Genomic DNA, 21,333 nt, shown 5'->3' with positions numbered 1-21,333 from the left:
AATCATCAAAATTAAACGAAATAAACATTTGAAATATATGAGTTTGTATGTAATGTATGAATATAATATACAAGTTTCACTTTTTAAATGGAATTACTGAAATCAATCTACTTTTTCATGATATTCTAATTTTATGACCAGCACCTGTAGATGTGATGTTCCCACGCCCTCCTCCCTCTTAGCTCTGCGTTTGGATCACAACAGTTTATAAGAGTATATAAGTGTTAAAGGAGCAAATAAAATGTTACAAAAGAGAATATCTTTTCTCCTGTCTCCCTAATATATGGAGGGATTTTCAGTAAATGCAGCCGCTGCGCAGTTGTCATGCTTTTATTTTGAAGGAGTGCACCAGAAGTGGAATGAGGCAGTGCTGTAAAATCCTGTTTGTTTTAGGTAATTATTTTGCTCTTGGACGCCTGATTTTAAGCCCCTCTGGATATGAAAGTGGAGTTTTATTTTATTTTCAATCTTCTCTGGACACAGAAAGGTAAGTTCTGTTTTAAACTGTTTCGAGCGTCACTCATGTCAATGAGAAGAGCTCTGCTTTTTTATCCTGTAAATAGTGTTTATTCCAGTTCATGTAGTTTGTTCAAATGTGTTCTGACAAGCTAGAATTTAAATAATTTATTTTGTTTTGATCTTGGTAAAAACAGGTTTTGAAGCTCGATGCACTGATTGTTCTCAGACATGATGGAAAACACCTGATTCTCACCTGACAAACAACTCAAGTTGGGAAAAAGTTGATGCAGAAATTATTGTTGTTTTGTTCCAAAATTGTCTGTTTATAAGATTATTCTTATTTAAAATAATTTAATTGTCAAAAGCTTGATATTAATGAAAGATAAATCAGTAGTTTTATAAAATTCTGTACCAGTTTAATCCTGTTTGTAATGAGGACCATACTCTGTTTCCTTGCAGACTGGTCTAATTTGATGTTTGATTTTATTGTGCTGTTAGCTGTTTTTTATATATGAGAGAGACAGAGGACTCGTGAGCGTCAGAGCCACTATACAGGATGAAACAACCAAGACCCTGGAGTCCATCAGGAAGACAGCCTCCAATGATGATCTGCTCAGTCAATGTCTCAGGCAGCAGGAGCTTAATGTGGAAGAGGAGAAAGAGGAACCATCATGGAAGGACAAGCCCCTGCACGGCATGTACCACCGGCAGATTGAGGAAGTGGCTGATATCAACAAATCCTACCAGCGGTTAGAAAGGGCTGGACTGAAGGACAGACAGAGGCACTAATCATGGCAGCACAGGAGCAATAGAGGCTGGGGTCTATCACACCAGACAGGAACCAAGATGGAGGCTGGATGAAGATGCCTCTGAGACAGTCCAGCACATAACAGCAGGATATCAGATGCAGGTAGGTAAAGCAAACATGGAACATCATAACCAAGCAGCTGGAACAGATTATAGGAACATCTGTACCGAGTATGGACTGGAAGTCCCACTGTCACAGTGGGAGACTCCACCTAAGGTGGTGGAGAATGGCAGGGCTGAGATACTGTGGGACTTCCAGATCCAGACTGACAAACAGCTGATGGCTGACCAACCGGACATCAGGAAGAAGGAGCACGAGAAGCTAGAGAAACACCAAGGGCTGAAAGAGGAAACAGAGTCAAAGCCTCAGTGGTACCAGAGGTCATCGGACCCCCAAACTGGAAGAGTGGCTCCAACAGATCCCAGGAACAACCTCAGAGATCTCTGTCCAGAAGAGCTCAGTCCTAGGAACAGCTGAGATACTGAACAGAACCCTGAAGCTCCCAGGGTTCTGGTAGAGGAGTGAAGTGGAACAAATGGAGAGAGATAAGTGTTTTTATTTATATATCAGTGTTGAGTGGGAGTACACTTTATGATCATTTAGTGTCTGAATCCAACTGTAACACATCAGTGTGAATCTAAAAGCTACTCCAATGAAATATCATATAATAGTTTATCGAGAGCTGACGGGCTGAACAAACTGTAAAAAAAGGGAAAATTCAAGATTAAAGGACCAAGTACTAAATGGTATCAGATTTGTTTCAGTGCATGCAGTAAGCTCTGTGGCATCAGAATGAACTCAGAGGCAGTTTAACCACCTGATCATGTAGTCAGAACAGGAAAAAAAAAGCCAGGCGGAGGGAAACTGAGGTGAAGGAAGTTTGTGGTTGACCTGCAGTCAGCAGGCGATCAGCAGGAAACTCCAGCCAACTGATAAACCCTGAAATTTACGGTTTTAACTAAATGATTGTGGTTCTGCTGTCGCACTGCAGAAAGTAGAGACAAACCGATACTTAGTCCTTTATCTCTTCACACATTTAATGTCAAAAGTCAAAGTTAATTTCTTTAACACATTTAAAAACAGTCACAGTGCTTTACAGACCAATAATCCAAGAATAAAATAAACTTAAAACATTAAACCAAAGTAAAATACAAATAAATACATCACTTAACAATAAAACCAACATGTCCTGCCTCCTATCAATGTCCTCTTTGTCTTCTTGACTTAGACAAACATGTCTCTGTCTGACTGAACACAGTGATCACCTGAGGAAGCTTTCATGTGTTTTACCTGTTTAGATGCCCATAAAAGTTCATTTAATTTTCATAAAAGGAGCACCAACAAAACAGAAAAGGACAAGATGGCTGAGGGTGAAATAAGGAAGTAAGACGTCATTTATAACAGGAAGTACAGATGATCAGTCAAAAGCATCGGCCGACAGAATCTGTCAGTCAGAGAGCGGCGAACACGACAGACAGAAAATGTTTCTGTTCCTCATCCTGGAGCTGCTGTTTGCAGGTAAGAATACAGAAATATCTGATTATTATTCAATCAGAGCTTCTATGATATCATCAGCTTTATTAAAGATGAGACACTTTTACAAACTAAAACTCTGACTGAAATGGTTGCATTCTGATTCATTGTTCGTGTTTCTGTGCGATCCTTTTAGCAGCTGCTGCACGTCAAACATCTGTTCTAAAGAAAGTTGGAGATGACGTCGTGTTGCCATGTCACAATGTGACAGAAGGTCAACAGGAGTGTAACGGTACAACGTGGAACTTTAGTAATTTAACAAATAGAACAGTGGAGCTGATTGGACTCGGGCAGAAAAAACCAGGATCAGACAGACTGAGTGTTTCAGCAGATTGTTCTCTGGTTATAAAGAACGTCACAGATGAAGATGTTGGACAATATGTCTGTGTACAATACAAAGAAGGAAACAAATCCCATAAGCACATTGAAGTAACTCAGTCTGCAGTTGATCTGTCAGTTATTCACAGTAAGTATTTACTTGGTCAAAGATTTATTTTACTTATGTCTGAAGCAAAAACCTTAATTTGATTTATGTTGTCTTTCTAATCTTTCCCTCTCCACCAGTGACTGAAGAGAAGAGAGCAGATGTGACATTAAACTGCTCTGTGGTGACATACAGACCCTGCAGGTACTCAGTGAAGTGGCTGTATGATTGTACCGAGGAGAACAAATATCTGAAACAATGCACCTCACAACAGTCTGGCTGCTCTGCTGCTGTTTGTTTTATGGAGCAATACGACACATCGAGGTGTAAATATGTAACATGTGAAGTGACAGAAACTGAAACTGGAAACACGCAGCAGTTTATCTTCAGCCATCAGCCCTCAGGTGAGAAGATCAGATGTGAGTCTCTGTTTGGGGTCTGTTCTAACAGGCAGGTGGAGAACGTAGTGATGCTGACAGAGTTTGTTTTACTTTTATGCACAAAATTACTTTTATTAATTTATAAATGGTTTTGATGCATTTATGGGGCTTATGTTCCCCTAAAAGTTAATTCTGACAATGTTTTATTGTTCTTTGTGAGCTCTTAAAAAAAGATTTAACACATCATACATGCATCATTAATTTTCAAAATAAAATCCCAGTAAGCTTATCATTTGGTCTACCTGTATCACTACTTAATACATTAATGGTATTTTGACTGATTTGTTCATCTTTAAGATAAATAAATTTGCACAAAGGCCTTAAAAGCTGCTGTTTCTTTTCAGTTACTCCATACATCGCTGCAGCTGTGGTTTCAGTTCTACTCCTGATCATCGTTGTGGCGTTCATCAGTTGGAGAGCAAAACGTGAGAACATTCAGTGATAAAACATGTAAAAAACTATCACTGATTTCCTCTGTGGATGTTTAACCCAATTTATTTTGTCTTTTCAGGAAACAAAAGGCAGATAAACGAATATGCTGTGAGAACAGTCAATATTATAAACAATAAATCATGTTGTGTTTTACTAAGAAAACTTACTTTTGTCTTTTAAACTATGTTTGTTTTTTTCAGGAAATGAACTTTAATTCACCAGTGTATCAGCCGGCTCCAGGGTCGAGCGTCGACTCGGTGAGATCACCCACGTTTTAAAGTTAAACTTCCTATTAGTTCTAATTGCTCAAGCTGAGACTTCGTGAGAAAACTTTGCGTTCTGACAGTGTGAAAAAGAGAAGTTATCTTGCAAAATAAACCACACTGACTGAGCAGATCATTGCAAACTATAAAAAAAACCACAACAGCTCCTCTACAACTGACTGAATCATTGTGGAAGGCATACATATATCTCCCTTTTGCAGAATGTAAAAGCTGAAACTGATAATTGTCTGCAAGAGCATTAAATGATCTTAGTATAAACCCACATCCTCCTGAGCAGTCTGCATGTTTTATTCCTTTATTGTGCAGGTTGATCCTGAAGTTTTCTACGCCTCCATCAGCCACAGCATGAAGAGCAGCAGTGAAGCTCGGGTAAAGTTTTACTGCTGACACCCGTTAATAAAACACTCATTCATGTCCAGGAAGGCAAAGAAGACAAAAGTTAAATTCAGGCTTATTTATACAAAACATGGACAAAGTTCAGAAGGTCATACAGTCAAGATTCATCATACAAAACAGGATGATTACTGATGATGTTCAGGTGCAAACCTCTTTATTAGACTAATACACTGCTCAAAAAAATAAAGGGAACACTTAAACAACACAATATTACTCCAAGTAAATCAAACTTCTGTGAAATCAAACTGTCCACTTAGGAAGCAACACTGATTACACAATTAGCAAGACACACTCAATAAAGGAGTGGTTCTGGAGGTAGGGACCACAGAGCACTTCTCAGTACCTATGCTTTCTGGCTGATGTTTTGGTCACTTTTGAATGTTGGTGGTGCTTTCACACTCGTGGTAGCATGAGACGGACTCTACAACCCATACAGTTGGCTCAGGTAGTGCAGCTCATCCAGGATGACACATCAATGTGAGCTGTGGCAAGAAGGTTTGCTGTGTCTGTCAGCGTAGAGTCCAGAGGCTGGAGGCGCTACCAGAAGACAGGCCAGTACACCAGGAGACGTGGAGGAGGCTGTAGGAGGGCAACAACCCAGCAGCAGGACCACTACCTCCACCTTTGTGCAAGGAGGAACAGGAGGAACACTGCCAGAGCCCTGCAAAGTGACCTCCAGCAGGCCACAAATGTGCATGTGTCTGCACAAACGGTTAGAAACCGGCTCCATGAGGATGGTGTGAGGGCCCGACGTCCACAGATGGGGGTTGTGCTCACAGCCCAACACCGTGCAGGACGCTTGGCATTTACCAGAGAACACCAGGATTGGCAAATTCCCACTGGTGCCCTGAGCTCTTCACAGATGAAAGCAGGTTCACACTGAGCATATGTGACAGACGTGACAGAGTCTGGAGATGCCGTGGAGAATGACCTGCTGCCTGCAACATCCTTCAGCATGACCGGTTTGGCAGTGGGTCAGTAATGGTGCGGGGTGGCATTTCTTTGGAGGTCTGCACAGCCCTCCATGTGCTCGCCAGAGGTAGCATGACTGCCATTAGGTACCGAGATGAGATCCTCAGACACCTTGTGAGACCATATGCAGGTGCGGTTGGCCCTGGGTTCCTCCTCATGTGGCTGGAGTGTGTCAGCAGTTCCTGCAAGATGAAGGCATTGAAGCTATGGACTGGCCCGCTCATTCCCCAGACCTGAATCCGATTGAGCACATCTGGGACATCATGTCTCGCACTATCCACCAACGTCATGTTGCACCACAGACTGTCCAGGAGTTAGCGGATGTTTTAGTCTAGATCTTCTATGTTTTCAGGTTGTTGAGATGACTGGCGGTGATGCAGTGACCTACAGCACCGTGAGAGCTGCTCCTCCTGCTGCAGCGTCTGGTGATCCAAACAACCTGTACTCCGTTATATCCTCTCCTGTCCAATAAAACTCTGACACATTAACAAACTGGTTCTGACAGGATAGTTAAAGTAGTAGGCTTTTTAGAATAAGTTAACATTCCAGTCAGAAATTATCTATCAAAACAGGTTTTTTTCAGCTGTCTTTTATTTTAGCAGTCTTTTTGCATTACCTGCCACGACAAACAAAATTATAAGCTCTATGAAGAGTAAGGAAAATATAAATTAAATACAAAAAGCTACTGGGTCAGGAGAGGAATCTAAGCAGTATTTTTGTATGATATTTATTTAAGAGCTGTTAAAACTTATAATAAAAGACAAGAAGTGCATTTTAATCTGTCAGAATCTGGAGTTGACTTCAGTTTTAGACTAAAAGTGAAACTAATGTAACTTATTTTACTATATCAAGTAAAGGCCAAGCAGTCTTTGAATGAATGCATATCACCCGTCACCTTTCATGACACAGTTTTAGACTAAAATCATCTTATATGAAGTAGAGATGGAGTCTTAGCTGTTTTGGTCAAACAATGATTTCATTTCATTTTGTGCCCTGGTGGAAGGGGGACATATTCTTCTCTCCGTCTCTTCGTGCCCCCCCTCTGCTTTGTTTTTCGAAGCCTCTTTTTACATATTTTCCAAAATTTAAGGAATATGGATCTGATCAGCTGGTCTCTCAACGCAATTGATCAAATTTTCTCGACTGGGTGAAGGAGAGTCCAGTCTCGGGATATGTCTCACTGGATATACAGTGGATTCCTGGCAGGAGTGGAAGACTGTGTACCTACTGACGTGGAGGTTCCTTACATATTTGGGTTTTTAACAGGATTTCTGCTGTTTGGACCAGGCAGTTACCTGGGTTATCGTCAAATTCGTTGATGGGTTCACGGATCGACCAGCACTCAGACTGTAAACAGGAGTGAAATTGCAAACTACTCCAAACTGGCTGATATTCCATCATCAAAGACAATGGCCTCTGGACTAAATGCAATTTCTGGACTCAGAATATGGAAAAGGTTCAAATCTTGGAGAAGCTGCTTGTTTGAAATTCACCTATTTGGATTTGAGAATGTACCAGCAAAGACTTCAAGGCAGACTCAAAACAAAGTCAGCCTGTTCCAAAACAACTCGGTTATTATCTACATCTGGCTTCCCAATGTGACCTTAAAGGTAAAAGTCTTATCAATTCTTCCTAGACTTTATGTCAACAGAAGGACTTTGCCTGTGAACATTCATGGACTTTTCTGCAAACACAAACAAATGCATTACACTGCCTTTCTACTGTCTGGAAACATATGCACACATTCTCATACTCATACCTGCTTTTTTTTTTTTTTTTTTTTTTTTTTATCTTAGTTAGTCATTCTTACTTCGGCTGCATAGCGGGCCTGGGGTACTTTTAGATAGTTCGATACCGTTAGTCTGTACAATTAGTTATTATATCATGTTGGCTGTTAGAGGGCCTTTTTTTTTCTTTTTTTTTGGTACCTTTTAGTATTATACCACATTGATGTTTTTATTTCTATCAATTTAATTATCTTAGCATTGGCACTGTTAGCTAGATTCTTTGTGCCTCATTTAGTGATATCATTTTAGTAGTTTAGTTATCCTGTACCTTAGTTAGCATTGTCATGTTCTAGCTTAGTTATCTTGTACTATTATCTTGTGTTATTTTGGATCCAGAGCAGCAAATGCCTATAATAAATGTAAATATATGTCATGTGTTTATCAGTTTGTTTGTTTTTAATTCTGTATTATGTTATTTGTTGCTTAGTTTTTCTTAAATTTTATTTCTGTATTAAATCAGAGGATTGTCTAACATACTTCTTTGTAACCTGGCTATAGTTATTATTTATTATAAACTTTTATTCACTTCATTGATGAAGAGAGGTGCCGACAATGAAAAATCCCCAATGGGGATTAACAGGCACCCAGGGAGAAATAAGAGCTTTGCTCAAGAGCCCACATTGGGGGTAGGAGGTTGAAGGCAGATAAGTGTGACTCATCTTCCCCACCAAAGTTTGTGCCAGTCTCGGGACTTAAAGCTGCAACCTTCCAATCACAATTTCACCTCTCTAATCTCTGCACCACCACTCTCTCAAAATGTCAGGTGTGGGATTCAAACCTGTGCATAACCCTCCAAATACTACTAACACAACCCGGTACCCACTGTTAGGTCAGGTCTGATCAGGAGCTTCTTCATCAGCATCAGTTTACAGAAACAAATCTGCTGCAGCTTTTCAACCAAAGGAGTTCAATTACATTTGTTCTGATGACTTATTTTCTTTCACATCTAAACTGTGTTGCTGTTGTAGCCACATTCTCACAAAACACTTCCCCTTCAGATCGATGAGAACAAAAGTCCACAGAGGAAGAAGTGGTTTCAGACCACTGATGCATCTTATTTGTCCTTTTTTCTCAGCTTGTCAGGCTGCATGCACCACACCCTCCATGTGTTTGTCTTCAGTTCTATAGATGGTTCTTTAGAGGTTCGTCTACATTTACTCCAAATCAGTGGAGAACTCTGCATTCACACATAGAAACCTCCATATTTCTGCAGGCTGTTTCCTGCTGTGGCTTTAAAATGAATTCAGTTGTTGTGTCTTCAGTCCAGCCATCAGTCTGTTAACCACACGTGTTTTATTTTTACATTATCGAGTGTGAAAGGCTGCTGTGTTAGCCACATTCTCAGCAAACACTTCCTCTTCATCAACAGAAGGACGGCTCAGAGATGAAGGGAGGAGCCAACAGGTCTCAGATCAGTTACACAAAATCTGACTTGTTTGGTTCATCTTTCACAGTTTAGTGGGTATAAAGCTGGTTTCTTTTTGTCACTTCTAACCAAAACAAGTCCTGTCTTTTATAAAATTAATACAAATTAATGGAAAAAAAAATTCTTACCTTGGCCAAGGAAGAGGTTATGTTTTAACATTGGTTGGTTACCAACTAACACTACTGAACAACTGGGGCAAAAGCAAAAAAAATCATGGCTTTCATGATCAGGACCACTAGATGATCATCATCTAGACTTTTTACAGGTTTTAAGAACTGAGCTCAGCCTCTTAGACTTGAGGAAATGATGTCCTCCTGCAGCTTTAACATGAAGTCAGTTGATGGGAAACTAAACTGCACTCACCAAAGTGTTAACCATCTGTGTTCATGTGGTCATTATTAGAGGTTAAAGTCTGCAGAGCTCTGCTGCTGTTTAACCACATTCTCATCAAACACTCCTCCTTCACTTCTTTTTTTAGTGTTTTTAGTGGCAGGTAAACATGTGACATCACTGACAGTTGAGTCGGTGAGAAGAAGAACTGTGTTGTTGCACACATGTATATATCTAAAATAAGAATTTACACTTTTCTCATCTTCATCAAACATTTCAAAGTCTGTGAAAATCAACACAATGAGCTCCTGCTGAGTCTGAACATGGCTTTTATACCTAAAGTTTGTTTCCTCAAATATAATTTTAATTTCAGAATAAAATGACTTGTTTGTATAAAGTTATAACTTATCTACTGGTTGTAAATTCCTTATGTTCAGTGTAGTTTTACTGCTGTGACCTTTGACCTCTCAAACAGTAGTTGGTTCCCATGTCATTGACCAAGAAAACACTGTCAGACTCTGATGTCTTTAAGAATCACAAACACCTTGATATCAAGTCAGAATAATAAGGGAAAGAGGAACCTTTATGTTGTGAACAAACAGTTTGACCAAATATAGAAGAGAAAAAGCTCATTTTGGGGGCGTGGCTTCATACGAGTCACAGGAAGTTGATGCTGCGTCGCTCTACAAGAGTCAGTCTGACAGCTGGAAGAGTGAGGACAAGAGATGCTCCACGGCTGAATTCATGTGGAGTAAAATGATTTCTTTAATGCTGCTGATGCTTCAGTTTACAGGTAATGATAGATTTACATTCATATGTTTAGTATTATTATTCAAACTAACTTAATCAAGAAGAATCTTACTTATCTATAACATGAAACAAAATGTTACATTAGTGATCAAGGGTGCTGTTAGAAAAACATGCTATACCTAAAATTCTTGTCCTAAAATCCATTTCTGATTATTGTCTTTCCTCATCTTGTCAGCAGCAGCAGCTGGACAGGATTCTTTCTTTGTTGTCAGACGTGGAGATGACGTCACTTTGCCCTCTGATTGTGTTCAACTCAAACTGGAGAAATGTGACAAAACTACCTGGTTGTTCAGTGGTTCAGGAAATGCAACAGTAACACTGTTTGAAGATGGGAAGATTCATGAAACTAAATCAGACAGACTGAGTGTTACAGAGAACTGTTCTCTGGTTCTAAAGAAGGTCACTGATGAAGATGCTGGTTTTTACACCTGCAGACAGTTTAACACATCAGGACACCAACAAGAACCAGACTATAGATTCTTTCTGTCTGTTGTTACCAGTGAGTATTTATATCATCATGTTTCAGCTCAAACTGTCCTGTTAGAAACAAAATGAGACGATATTATTATATTACAGTGATGAAGTTGATTTTAATATTGTTGTATTTCTGTCACAATATCTCCATCTTCCCCAGTAACTGAACAAAAGAACAAAGATGAAGTCATGTTGAGCTGCTCTGTGTCATCAGACTCCAACATATGTCGACACACAGTGAAGTGGCTGTATGAGGATAAAGATCAGGATATCAGAGACTTAAAGACATCTCAATCTGACTGTTCAGAGACTCTGACCTTCACAACTCCTCATGTTTCCACCTCAAAGAGTTCTGACTTATTCACGTGTCGAGTGGAACGAGAGGGAAGCATGAAGGAGTTTAACTTCAGGATTTCACCTCTGACTGATGAAACAGGTCAGGATATCATGAACTGTTTATAAATCTGATGTTTGACTTTTGACAATAAGCTGCTTCTGGTAGATAGTTTTACAATGACTTATTTCTATTGCAGCTGTCCTCAAAAACCAACCAAACAAAAAACAGTTGTGGCTGTAGTTGGAAAACAGCAAAATATCTGAGTTGTTTCATTTTATTTGTCTTTAGGTAAGAAATCATCAACAACAACAAGTAAACCAACAACAACAACAAGTAAACCAACAACAACAACAAGTAAACCAACAACACCACCACCAACATCAACAACAACAAGTAAACCAACAACAAGTAAACCAACAATAACAAAAACAACAACAACAAGACATCCTGAAGACACCAGTTCAGTCCAAACTACATCAGGAAGCGTTACACCAGATCTTGAAGGTAGTGTCCTTCTTAATGTTTTATTTTATTGTTTCTACAGTACACTGTATACTTTGTGGTTTTATTTATTTATTTGTTTTTATTATTCAGTGTATTTTATGATTTTGTTTATTTTATTCTTAGAACATTGTTGTCAACCAACTTTGGGTACTTAACTTTGTTGAACATAGAAAATTATATTTAAATAAAAAAATCTTGATTGTTTTCACTGTCAATCTCTGGGAATAATCTAGATTAAGTTTCCTTTAATCTTAGTTTTAATGTCAATTTTAATCTTTTTACAAAAGATGAACAGATAAACATGAAACCTTTTGATTTTTTTTAGTTTTGGGTGAAAATGACAAAAGAAGCAAAAGAAAAAACAGAAGATGTCAAAAAGATGCTTCAATGAGTTTTTAGCACATCTGTGTTTTCCATATTAATTTTAGTTTCTGAAATCACTTTGACCTGTTTAGGTTGTTGGATTTGGTATCATTTTTATTTTCCTTTGTGGTTTAGTAACAGTTTGCTGTCTTACATCATAGTTTGTTGAAATTTTGATTTCTTTTGAAACTTTTTCATCTTAAACATTTACTATTGCTACAAATCAAATTTAGCACTTTAGTTTTTATCTGAACTTTGAACAAGATGTCTGTTTGTTTCTTCTCTCCTTCACCTGACTCTGACACATCTGAGGTTTGAAGTTAACTTTGACTAAATCAAACTTCCAGCTGCAGTTTGTCCAGGATGATGTCCCCTCTGTCCACTTTAGAGTCCAGTCTGTGCTTTGAAACATGAGACAACGCTGTCTTCATTTAGAACTCTTAGTATTAGAGGTAAAATCAGGTTTGAAATGTTTCTTTGTTTGTTTTTAGTCTCTTCAGGGAAGTGGAAGTATATTGTTGGGCCTTTGGCTTCAGCGGTGCTCATAATAATTGTTGTTGCAGCCGTCAGATGGAGGAAAACTAAAGGTGAGAAAACGTTTCAAGTTGAATTAAATCTGTGCTTTTATTCCACAAAACTCAAGTTTGCTCTATCTTTACAGCAACACAGATGAATGAAGTCAATGTGAGTATTAAAATAAAGAACATGTTGACATCTAGCAACAAAATAAGAATAAATACCTAAAAGTTCAGTTTGAAAGAATGATATATTAAATCCTGTTTTGTTTCAAATACCAAATGTTGGGTATTTATTTCACTTATCCTAATAAAAGAAACCACACGGAGAGGATTGTTTATCTTTTCTGGAAGCTTTTGCAAAAGGAGAAGTTCCAAGGCAGCAGCTTTTCAGGTCGCTGTCCAGGAAGCTCTGACCTCTTCATGAGCCATCTTTTTTTTATTAAGAGAAAGCAAAGGGTGTGGACCGAGCCAGCCAGAGCCGGTCCAGTCCATAGTGTACACACAAAGATAACACATAGCTGAGGCAGAGGACTCTCTGCTTCTTAACCATAACACAGGAGCTGTTTCAGAGGCAGTCTGAGACTGGCGTCTCTGCATTTGTAAACATAATAAGAATGAACCTAATTAAACCCTCTGACCTTTAGTGTCAGTGTCAGTTTTGCACATAAGCACAAAGGCTGATAACGTAAAAAAAAACAACATCTAAGGAGATACTTTTCATTTTTAAACTGATTGTGTCTTAATATTTGAAAGTATAAATGTTACAAGAACACACTAGTTATCTAAAAAACAAGAACAATAGTGTCACATATTGTCTAACTTGTTGGTGTTTTGTGTGTTTTTATGGCTGATTGAATTCATGTTTGTTTCAGAGACAGGATTGGATCCCTGCAGGAACCAGTCAGGACTCTGTGAGATCCCACATTCAGCTTGGATGTTTTCTGACCTGTAGAACCAGAACATTTCCTGCGTCACACTGTGTTGTTTTTACAGGCTGATCCTGAAGATGCTGTTCCCTACGCCTCCATCAGCTACACCAAGAAGAGCAACAGTAAGACCCGGGTAAGACGTCTGAAACAAACACTTTATTTTACAGCTGTTTGATGTTAAACTGAAGCTGTTTACTTCATGTACAACACAAAACTCTCAAACACAAGTGACTTCACTAAATGAGCTGAATTTGTGTTTTCTTCCTTTATAATTTACCACTGTTGTGTTGAGTCTTGCTGTGCTTTTTTCCTGTAAAATCCCAGGTCCTGGGTAGAAGTGATGATGATGAAGATGACACAGTGACCTACAGCACTGTGAAAGCTCCTTCCTCCTCTGCTGGAGCCTCAGCTGATCCCACCAACCTCTACGCTTCTGTCAACAAACCCAAGATTAGAGCTGGGTGATCGATCCAGAATACCGATGATATCGATACAAAGTCTGTGTTGGTATCAGATCGATTCTAGCGTGGTAAGATCAATACTTTAGTTTCAGATTCCCTCTTGTCTGCACTGCTGCAGTTTCATTAAAAGAGGCGACAGCCAGCCAGGTCCAGGTTGACTTTCTCTCTCTTTTCAACCCCTCCCCAACATGTCCTGTCTAGCCTTGCACCATCACATGACTCAGTGGAGCCAGGTAGCTTCAGCAAGCCCCGCCCACTAACCTGTCTAAAGACAAACCCTAAAAGTGCACTAAAGGGGAGAAAGTTTATTTTGTCTTTGCATTGTAAATTCTTAACTCTGCCTCCAAAAAGATTTTTAGTTTGATTTGCTTTTAGTTTTTGCACTTTGTTTATTTAGGAAAAAATGTAAACAAATTTGTTTTGTTTTTCTATTGTTTCTGTTTATCATGTTTATATTCTAATAAAGTATTTTGAGGATACTTATAAACTTTGTCCAAATTCTGTCCAGGTTTTAACAAAATAATTCAAAAGAAAAACCACAAAAACAACTAAAGGTCAGAAGTTTGATGATATATCAAACTTAAATAAAAAATGTATTTACTTGATATCGGATCGATACCAAAGTATGCAGTATCACACACCTCGACCAAAAATATACGACAACATATCTTTAATGCTGATCACTGAGATCCTTTGTTTTCATTTATTTATTTTGAATTTATTGTTTATTGCTGGTGTCATTTAGACTGGTGACGCTCACTTAACCCATTTGTTGACTGTTTTAGGGCTTCCATGCCTCTTAGATCACCTGGATCTGTTTTCCTCATTAGTTCCTCCTCTACAAAATTTTTAAAATATACACTTTTGTTGACCAACATTGGCTTGGTCAGTGCTGTAGTCTTGCAATCCTGAGGCTGCAGCCCAAATTGCAGCAGAAAGGGCATCCAGGGTAAAAACCCCAGATGTTTAGAGTGTTTCATGGCGATCATGGTCAGCATCACTAGATGATAACAGGAAATGGGCTGTACTTATGTAGCATCTTTCTAGTAAACCACGCTTCTCAAAGTGCTTTACAACACAATCTGTGTCCTCATTTCTCCATCCACACACAGTCACACAGGACTCTACTGCATCTCTACAAAAATTATCTGAATAAAATCTATAGAGATTAATCATTGCTTTAAGTTAAATTCATACACCGATGGGGTGCATTGGAGGCAGTGAAGAGTTCAGTGTACTACCCAGAGACATTTCAACATGTGACTGCATACTGGTGGAATCAAACCTCAGACTCTTTCGTTGGAGGATGACTGCTCTAACCACTGAGCCACAGCCACCCCCAAATAATCATCCAGGCTTTTTACAGGTTTTAAGAACTGAGCTCAGCCTCTTAGACTTTAGGAAATGATGTCCTCCTGCAGCTTTAACATGAAGTCAGTTGATGGGAAACTAAACTGCACTCACCAAAGTGTTAACCATCTGTGTTCATGTGGTCATTATTAGAGGTTAAAGTCTGCAGAGCTCTGCTGCTGTTTAACCACATTCTCATCAAACACTCCTCCTTCACTTCTTTTTTTAGTGTTTTTAGTGGCAGGTAAACATGTGACATCACTGACAGTTGAGTCGGTGAGAAGAAGAACTGTGTTGTTGCACACATGTATATATCTAAAATAAGAATTTACACTTTTCTCATCTTCATCAAACATTTCAAAGTCTGTGAAAATCAACACAATGAGCTCCTGCTGAGTCTGAACATGGCTTTTATACCTAAAGTTTGTTTCCTCAAATATAATTTTAATTTCAGAATAAAATGACTTGTTTGTATAAAGTTATAACTTATCTACTGGTTGTAAATTCCTTATGTTCAGTGTAGTTTTACTGCTGTGACCTTTGACCTCTCAAACAGTAGTTGGTTCCCATGTCATTGACCAAGAAAACACTGTCAGACTCTGATGTCTTTAAGAATCACAAACACCTTGATATCAAGTCAGAATAATAAGGGAAAGAGGAACCTTTATGTTGTGAACAAACAGTTTGACCAAATATAGAAGAGAAAAAGCTCATTTTGGGGGCGTGGCTTCATACGAGTCACAGGAAGTTGATGCTGCGTCGCTCTACAAGAGTCAGTCTGACAGCTGGAAGAGTGAGGACAAGAGATGCTCCACGGCTGAATTCATGTGGAGTAAAATGATTTCTTTAATGCTGCTGATGCTTCAGTTTACAGGTAATGATAGATTTACATTCATATGTTTAGTATTATTATTCAAACTAACTTAATCAAGAAGAATCTTACTTATCTATAACATGAAACAAAATGTTACATTAGTGATCAAGGGTGCTGTTAGAAAAACATGCTATACCTAAAATTCTTGTCCTAAAATCCATTTCTGATTATTGTCTTTCCTCATCTTGTCAGCAGCAGCAGCTGGACAGGATTCTTTCTTTGTTGTCAGACGTGGAGATGACGTCACTTTGCCCTCTGATTGTGTTCAACTCAAACTGGAGAAATGCGACAAAACTACCTGGTTGTTCGATGGTCCAAGACGTGCAGCAGCAGTAACACTGTTTGAAGATGGGAAGATTAAAGAAACTAAATCCGACAGACTGAGCGTTACAGAGAACTGTTCTCTGGTTCTAAAGAAGGTCACTGATGAAGATGCTGGTTTTTACACCTGCAGACAGTTTAACACATCAGGACACCAACAAGAACCAGACTATAGATTCTTTCTGTCTGTTGTTACCAGTGAGTATTTATATCATCATGTTTCAGCTCAAACTGTCCTGTTAGAAACAAAATGAGACGATATTATTATATTACAGTGATGAAGTTGATTTTAATATTGTTGTATTTCTGTCACAATATCTCCATCTTCCCCAGTAACTGAACAAAAGAACAAAGATGAAGTCATGTTGAGCTGCTCTGTGTCATCAGACTCCAACATATGTCGACACACAGTGAAGTGGCTGTATGAGGATAAAGATCAGGATATCAGAGACTTAAAGACATCTCAATCTGACTGTTCAGAGACTCTGACCTTCACAACTCCTCATGTTTCCACCTCAAAGAGTTCTGACTTATTCACGTGTCGAGTGGAACGAGAGGGAAGCATGAAGGAGTTTAACTTCAGGATTTCACCTCTGACTGATGAAACAGGTCAGGATATCATGAACTGTTTATAAAACTGATGTTTGACAATAAGCTGCTTCTGGTAGATAGTTTTACAATGACTTATTTCTATTGCAGCTGTCCTCAAAAACCAACCAAACAAAAACAGTTGTGGCTGTAGTTGGAAAACAGAAAAATAGGAGTTGTTTCATATTATTTGTCATATATGAACATATGAAACATATGAATGTAAATCTATCTTTAGGTAAGAAATCATCAACATGTACATCAACAACATCAAGTCAACCAACAACAACGACAACAATGACAACAAGTGAACCAACGACAACAACAACAACAAGACATCCTGAAGACACCAGTTCAGTCCAATCCACATCAGGAAGTGTTTCCCCAGATCTTGGAGGTAGTGTCCTTCTTAATGTTTTATTTTATTGTTTTTACAGTCCACTGTATACTTTATGTAAATCATGAAACTGTTGAGCAATAATCTGACTTAAAAAGTATAAATACAACTGAGTCATTAAAGTATTAATAGTTTGGTGCACGCAGACAAAAACTATCTTCTAAAGTCTCCCAGACTCTGCAGTAAAGGTGGCTCCAATAAACCCTGTTTTTGTCTTCTGTCTCTTGTCTCTTTAGTGTCCATTGGATGTGTTGGGTCAGGCTGCTGGAGGCTCCTCGTTGGCTCTGTGGGTTTAGCAGCGCTGACAGCAGCTGTTCTGATCGTCAACATCTGGACAAGAACTCAAGGTGACAATCTTCATCGATGAACCTGACAATATGACAAACAGGAATGTTTTCTGTCAAAGTTAACATTTAGTTTTTGTTTTTCAGGGAAGAAAACAGATGGAGACAAACACTGTGAGTTTTTAAACAAATAAATGTTTTATTAGTTTGTCGTTTGCAGAGAAAAAAACATGTTTAATCTGTTTAGAAGAGGGTATACTTATTAAAGAAGACAGGAAGTAGAAATAAAAAGCTACTGTCCAACATGATTATTTGTGTAAAATAATAGATGTTTTGGACATGTGCAGGGGAGGGCCAGTGGACATATTGGATGTTGGATGTTGAATCTAGAACTGTCAGGGAGGAGGAGGAGAGAAAGACCACAGAGAAGGATGGCGGATGTAGTGAAGGAGGATCTGCAGAGGGTTGGTGTGACAGAGGAGGATGCTGGGAGAGGGGAGATGGAGGCAGATGATCCTCTGTGGAGACACCTGAAGGAAGCAGCTGAAAGCAGCAGTGAAAGACAGAGGACAGTGCAGCAGGAGTTCACTGGACTTTATTTGACTTTTCTTCACACATTACTGTGTTGAGCTGTTAGAGCTTTATTAGAATCTTTAACTAAATGTAGGTCAATGAAGATCAGAGGAGAGAGACTTCTGATGGAAAATCATCAGTTTTAAGATGTTACTGTGTTTGTTTTTCTTCACCAGGTGTGTAATGATGAAGATGATGATGAAGATGGGAACTATGAAACCATCAGAACCTCTGCAGTTTGATCCTTCAGATTCTGTCAGACTCCAAATATGAAACAAATCTGATGTATTAGACTATGGTCTTATTAGACTTTTGAAGCTAAACAAGAGATAAACATATATCTTAAAAAATTCAAAAATAGAAACTTGTGTGTACATATGTATTTAGCCTCTTTGTTTTGAAGCCCCAACCATTACCTTCAGAAGCCCCACATACTGGAATTAGTTCAATCAAATCCACCTGTCAGCAATCTAAGCGTTAAATAAATATCCCACAGAGCTCCATTAAATCAGTTATTACCATGATCCTTTTTTCCAGTATTAAGTAGAGCAGAAAGAGTGTGAGACAGGAAACCCAGATCTCTGCAGCTGTCAGATAATGATGGAATGGGGCAGAGTAGCTGTCACTCACCTGAAGGCCACACCTCCATGAGAATATCCTTATATCTGTACAGAAGGAGGTGCTGCAGAGGAGATCTTGTTGCAGTTGGGGGATCTGGGAAGTGAACAGCAGAAGATGAAGCCCTACAACCAGATTCCAACCTCCACTCTGTTTCCCAGAATGGGATTATGTTTCCCTCTTCTTCCTGTGTCGACCGAATTTCTACCTGAGAGGAACTTCTGTCAGTTTTTCATGTGTAGAAGACAATGTTTGTCCAGAAAATATATCTGGAGAAGTTTTCCATCAAAGGATCCTCTGGCCACACCCTAAAGGAATCATGTTTTCTACAAACTGATGGATTTATTTCCTTTTTCCTTTCTTTGCTTCAGGAGACATTTTCTTCTTCCTTGTTCCACACTGAGGAGATAAAAGGAGTTCTCAGCTCCACGCTCTGCAGATCTGGAATATGTTAAGGATATAAAACTGAGTCAGGATGATGTTGCCTGTGCTGAATAAGTTCTTTTTTATCTTGTCATTAAAGGATTATTTACCAAAACACCAAAAGATGGAATTATGAATTGTTCTGCATCCTATCAGCTGAAGTGGAGAAGTTATATAAACCTTTCTGTTTGGATCATAAATCTAGGATTCAATCAGTGTAGACATACTCTATATTGCTAAAAGTATTCACTCACCTCCCTTCACATGCATATGAACTTGAGTCACATCCCATTTTTAATCCAAAGGGTTTATTATGATGTTGGCCACCCTTTGCAGCTATAACAGCTTCAGCTCTTCTGGGAAGGCTTTCCACAGGTTTAGGAGTGTTTATGGGAATCTTTGACCATTCTTCCAGAAGCTCATTTGTCTCCCAGTCTCTGCTCTAATTCATCCCAAAGGTGTTCTGTCAGGTTGAGGTCAGGACTCTGAGCAGGCCAGTCAAGTTCTTCCAAACCAAACTCGCTCATCCATGTCTTTATGGACCTTGCTTTGTGCTCCGGTGCTCAGTCATGTTCTGGAGATGACGTCACTTTGCCCTCTGATTGTGTTCAACTCAAACTGGATAGATGTAGGAAGTGTTTAAGTTTTTTTGTTGTTGTTTGTTGGAGGTTATGTTTTCAATCGTGGTTGGTTTGTGTGTTGGCAAGATTACTTTAAAACTAAGTAATAGTTTTATGTGCTGGAGTTGTTACAAGAAATAAGTGAAGACATTTCGGTGGTCATTTAAGCTGTTATGATGCTCCATGAGAAGTCATCAAATCGTGATGAATGTGTGTGATGAAAACTGCATCTCTTTGTTTTCGTAGCAGCTTCCTGACACAAGGCCCTCACCGAACCTTTTCCCACAGGGGTTTGTGTCAAGTATCGTGTGATTGGTCAGAAGTTGTTGTGGGCGTGTTCATGCAGAAAAGCTGATGAGCTCTAATGGAGCCATTTTACTTCTACACCTCTGCTGAGAAGCAGCTGGAGGCTGTTAGAAAACACAGCCGTCTTTACAACTGTTCCAGCAGAACTTCTAACCCTCTGAACCTAAAAAGACCACAGAGACACAGGGGACGTGCCCAGAACTCACCAGGGCGTCGTCCAGGAGGCATCCTAAACAGATGCCCGAGCCACCTCAACTGGCTCCTCTCGACGTGGAGGAGCAGCGGCTCTACTCTGAGTCCCTCCCGGATGACCGAGCTTCTCACCCTATCTCTAAGGGAGAGCCCAGACACCCTGCGGAGGAAACTCATTTCAGCCGCTTCTGTTCGCGATCTCGTTCTTTCGGTCACTACCCAAAGCTTGTGACCATAGATGAGGGTAGGAACGTAGATCGACTGGTAAATCGGGAGCTTCACCTTTTGACTCAGCTCTCTCTTCACCACGACAGACCGGTACAGCGCCCGCTTCACTGCAGACGCTGCACCAATGAAATTCTGGTGCTGATCCAAATCACAATCCAGATTGCATCTTTTTATGACACTGTGGCCTTCATGGAGGTTTGTCTGAGTGATTCTAGTTCTTTATGGTTTGTATCAAAATTTTAGCACCTATCATGCTGTTTAGTTTTTTCATAATTTACCATTAATTTATCACAAACTCATTTTACATTCATATTTTTGGAACCTCTGAAGGCACCTTTTGTTTGTTGAATATTTAGCTGTAAATAAAAAGCAAGATTAAGGGAGGATTAGGTGATTGCTTGAAACTTAAAACAACTATGATCTTCTACACACTAATGATCCCTAAAGGGAGCAGACAAAAAGAAAAATGCTGGTGTAGATTCTCAGTCATCCAGGCCATGGTAAATTCAAAAAAAGTTAAAAAACAAAAACAACTGGACTTCTATTCTGTAGCTGAAGACGTTTCGCTTCTCATCCAGGGAGCTTTCTCAATTCAGAAATAGAGAGTGTGGAGTTGAGCTTTTAAAGCTGAGATGTGATGTAAGCTGGATTGCTTGCAAATTGTTCTCACTCTCCTACCAATGGAGGCTCGTTAGAATCCTTGTTTGTCTGACTCACTGAGGGGCCGCTCTTGTCACATGAGTGCAGGTGTTGATTGGAGTGAAACTGACTGGGGATCAGGCCTAAAGCTCCATTATATGTTTTTGAAAGCTGAAATCTGAGACCTCCTCCTCTGTTTAATGTTGGTTTCTCCTTTTTGACATAGATGGCTT

General features: G+C 39.2%; 3 protein-coding genes and 1 long non-coding RNA gene across 4 annotated transcripts; all 4 read left to right on the top strand.

Moving 5' to 3' along the window:
* The first annotated feature begins 1,744 nt into the window (after window positions 1-1,744).
* On the top strand, window positions 1,745-5,032 carry LOC108247056. Its single transcript, XM_025010270.2, has 6 exons — window positions 1,745-2,785; window positions 2,937-3,266; window positions 3,365-3,628; window positions 4,009-4,089; window positions 4,176-4,353; window positions 4,687-5,032. The coding sequence occupies exons 1-5, from the start codon at window positions 2,749-2,751 to the stop codon at window positions 4,274-4,276; spliced, it is 813 nt and encodes a 270-aa protein (XP_024866038.1). The 5' UTR covers window positions 1,745-2,748; the 3' UTR covers window positions 4,277-4,353; window positions 4,687-5,032.
* A 4,857-nt stretch (window positions 5,033-9,889) lies between these two features.
* On the top strand, window positions 9,890-11,037 carry LOC119618017. The gene is made up of 3 exons (XM_037981695.1): window positions 9,890-10,084; window positions 10,277-10,600; window positions 10,736-11,037. Exons 1-3 carry the CDS (start codon window positions 10,036-10,038, stop codon window positions 11,035-11,037), a joined length of 675 nt encoding a protein of 224 aa, XP_037837623.1. The 5' UTR covers window positions 9,890-10,035.
* Window positions 11,038-15,716: 4,679 nt separating this feature from the next.
* LOC112451334 lies at window positions 15,717-16,867 on the top strand. Its single transcript, XM_025010266.2, has 3 exons — window positions 15,717-15,911; window positions 16,104-16,430; window positions 16,566-16,867. Exons 1-3 carry the CDS (start codon window positions 15,863-15,865, stop codon window positions 16,865-16,867), a joined length of 678 nt encoding a protein of 225 aa, XP_024866034.1. The 5' UTR covers window positions 15,717-15,862.
* A 202-nt stretch (window positions 16,868-17,069) lies between these two features.
* Window positions 17,070-17,677, top strand: LOC119617979. Its single transcript, XR_005234497.1, has 3 exons — window positions 17,070-17,217; window positions 17,454-17,564; window positions 17,649-17,677. It is a non-coding gene; the product is annotated as an uncharacterized LOC119617979 (long non-coding RNA).
* Window positions 17,678-21,333: the final 3,656 nt, after the last annotated feature.

The sequence above is a fragment of the Kryptolebias marmoratus genome, linkage group LG19 (genome assembly GCF_001649575.2).
Source record: "Kryptolebias marmoratus isolate JLee-2015 linkage group LG19, ASM164957v2, whole genome shotgun sequence".
NCBI classification, from domain to species: Eukaryota; Metazoa; Chordata; class Actinopteri; order Cyprinodontiformes; family Rivulidae; genus Kryptolebias; species Kryptolebias marmoratus.
Note: the sequence above shows the minus strand (reverse complement) of the source record. Positions and strands in the feature narration are given on the sequence as shown.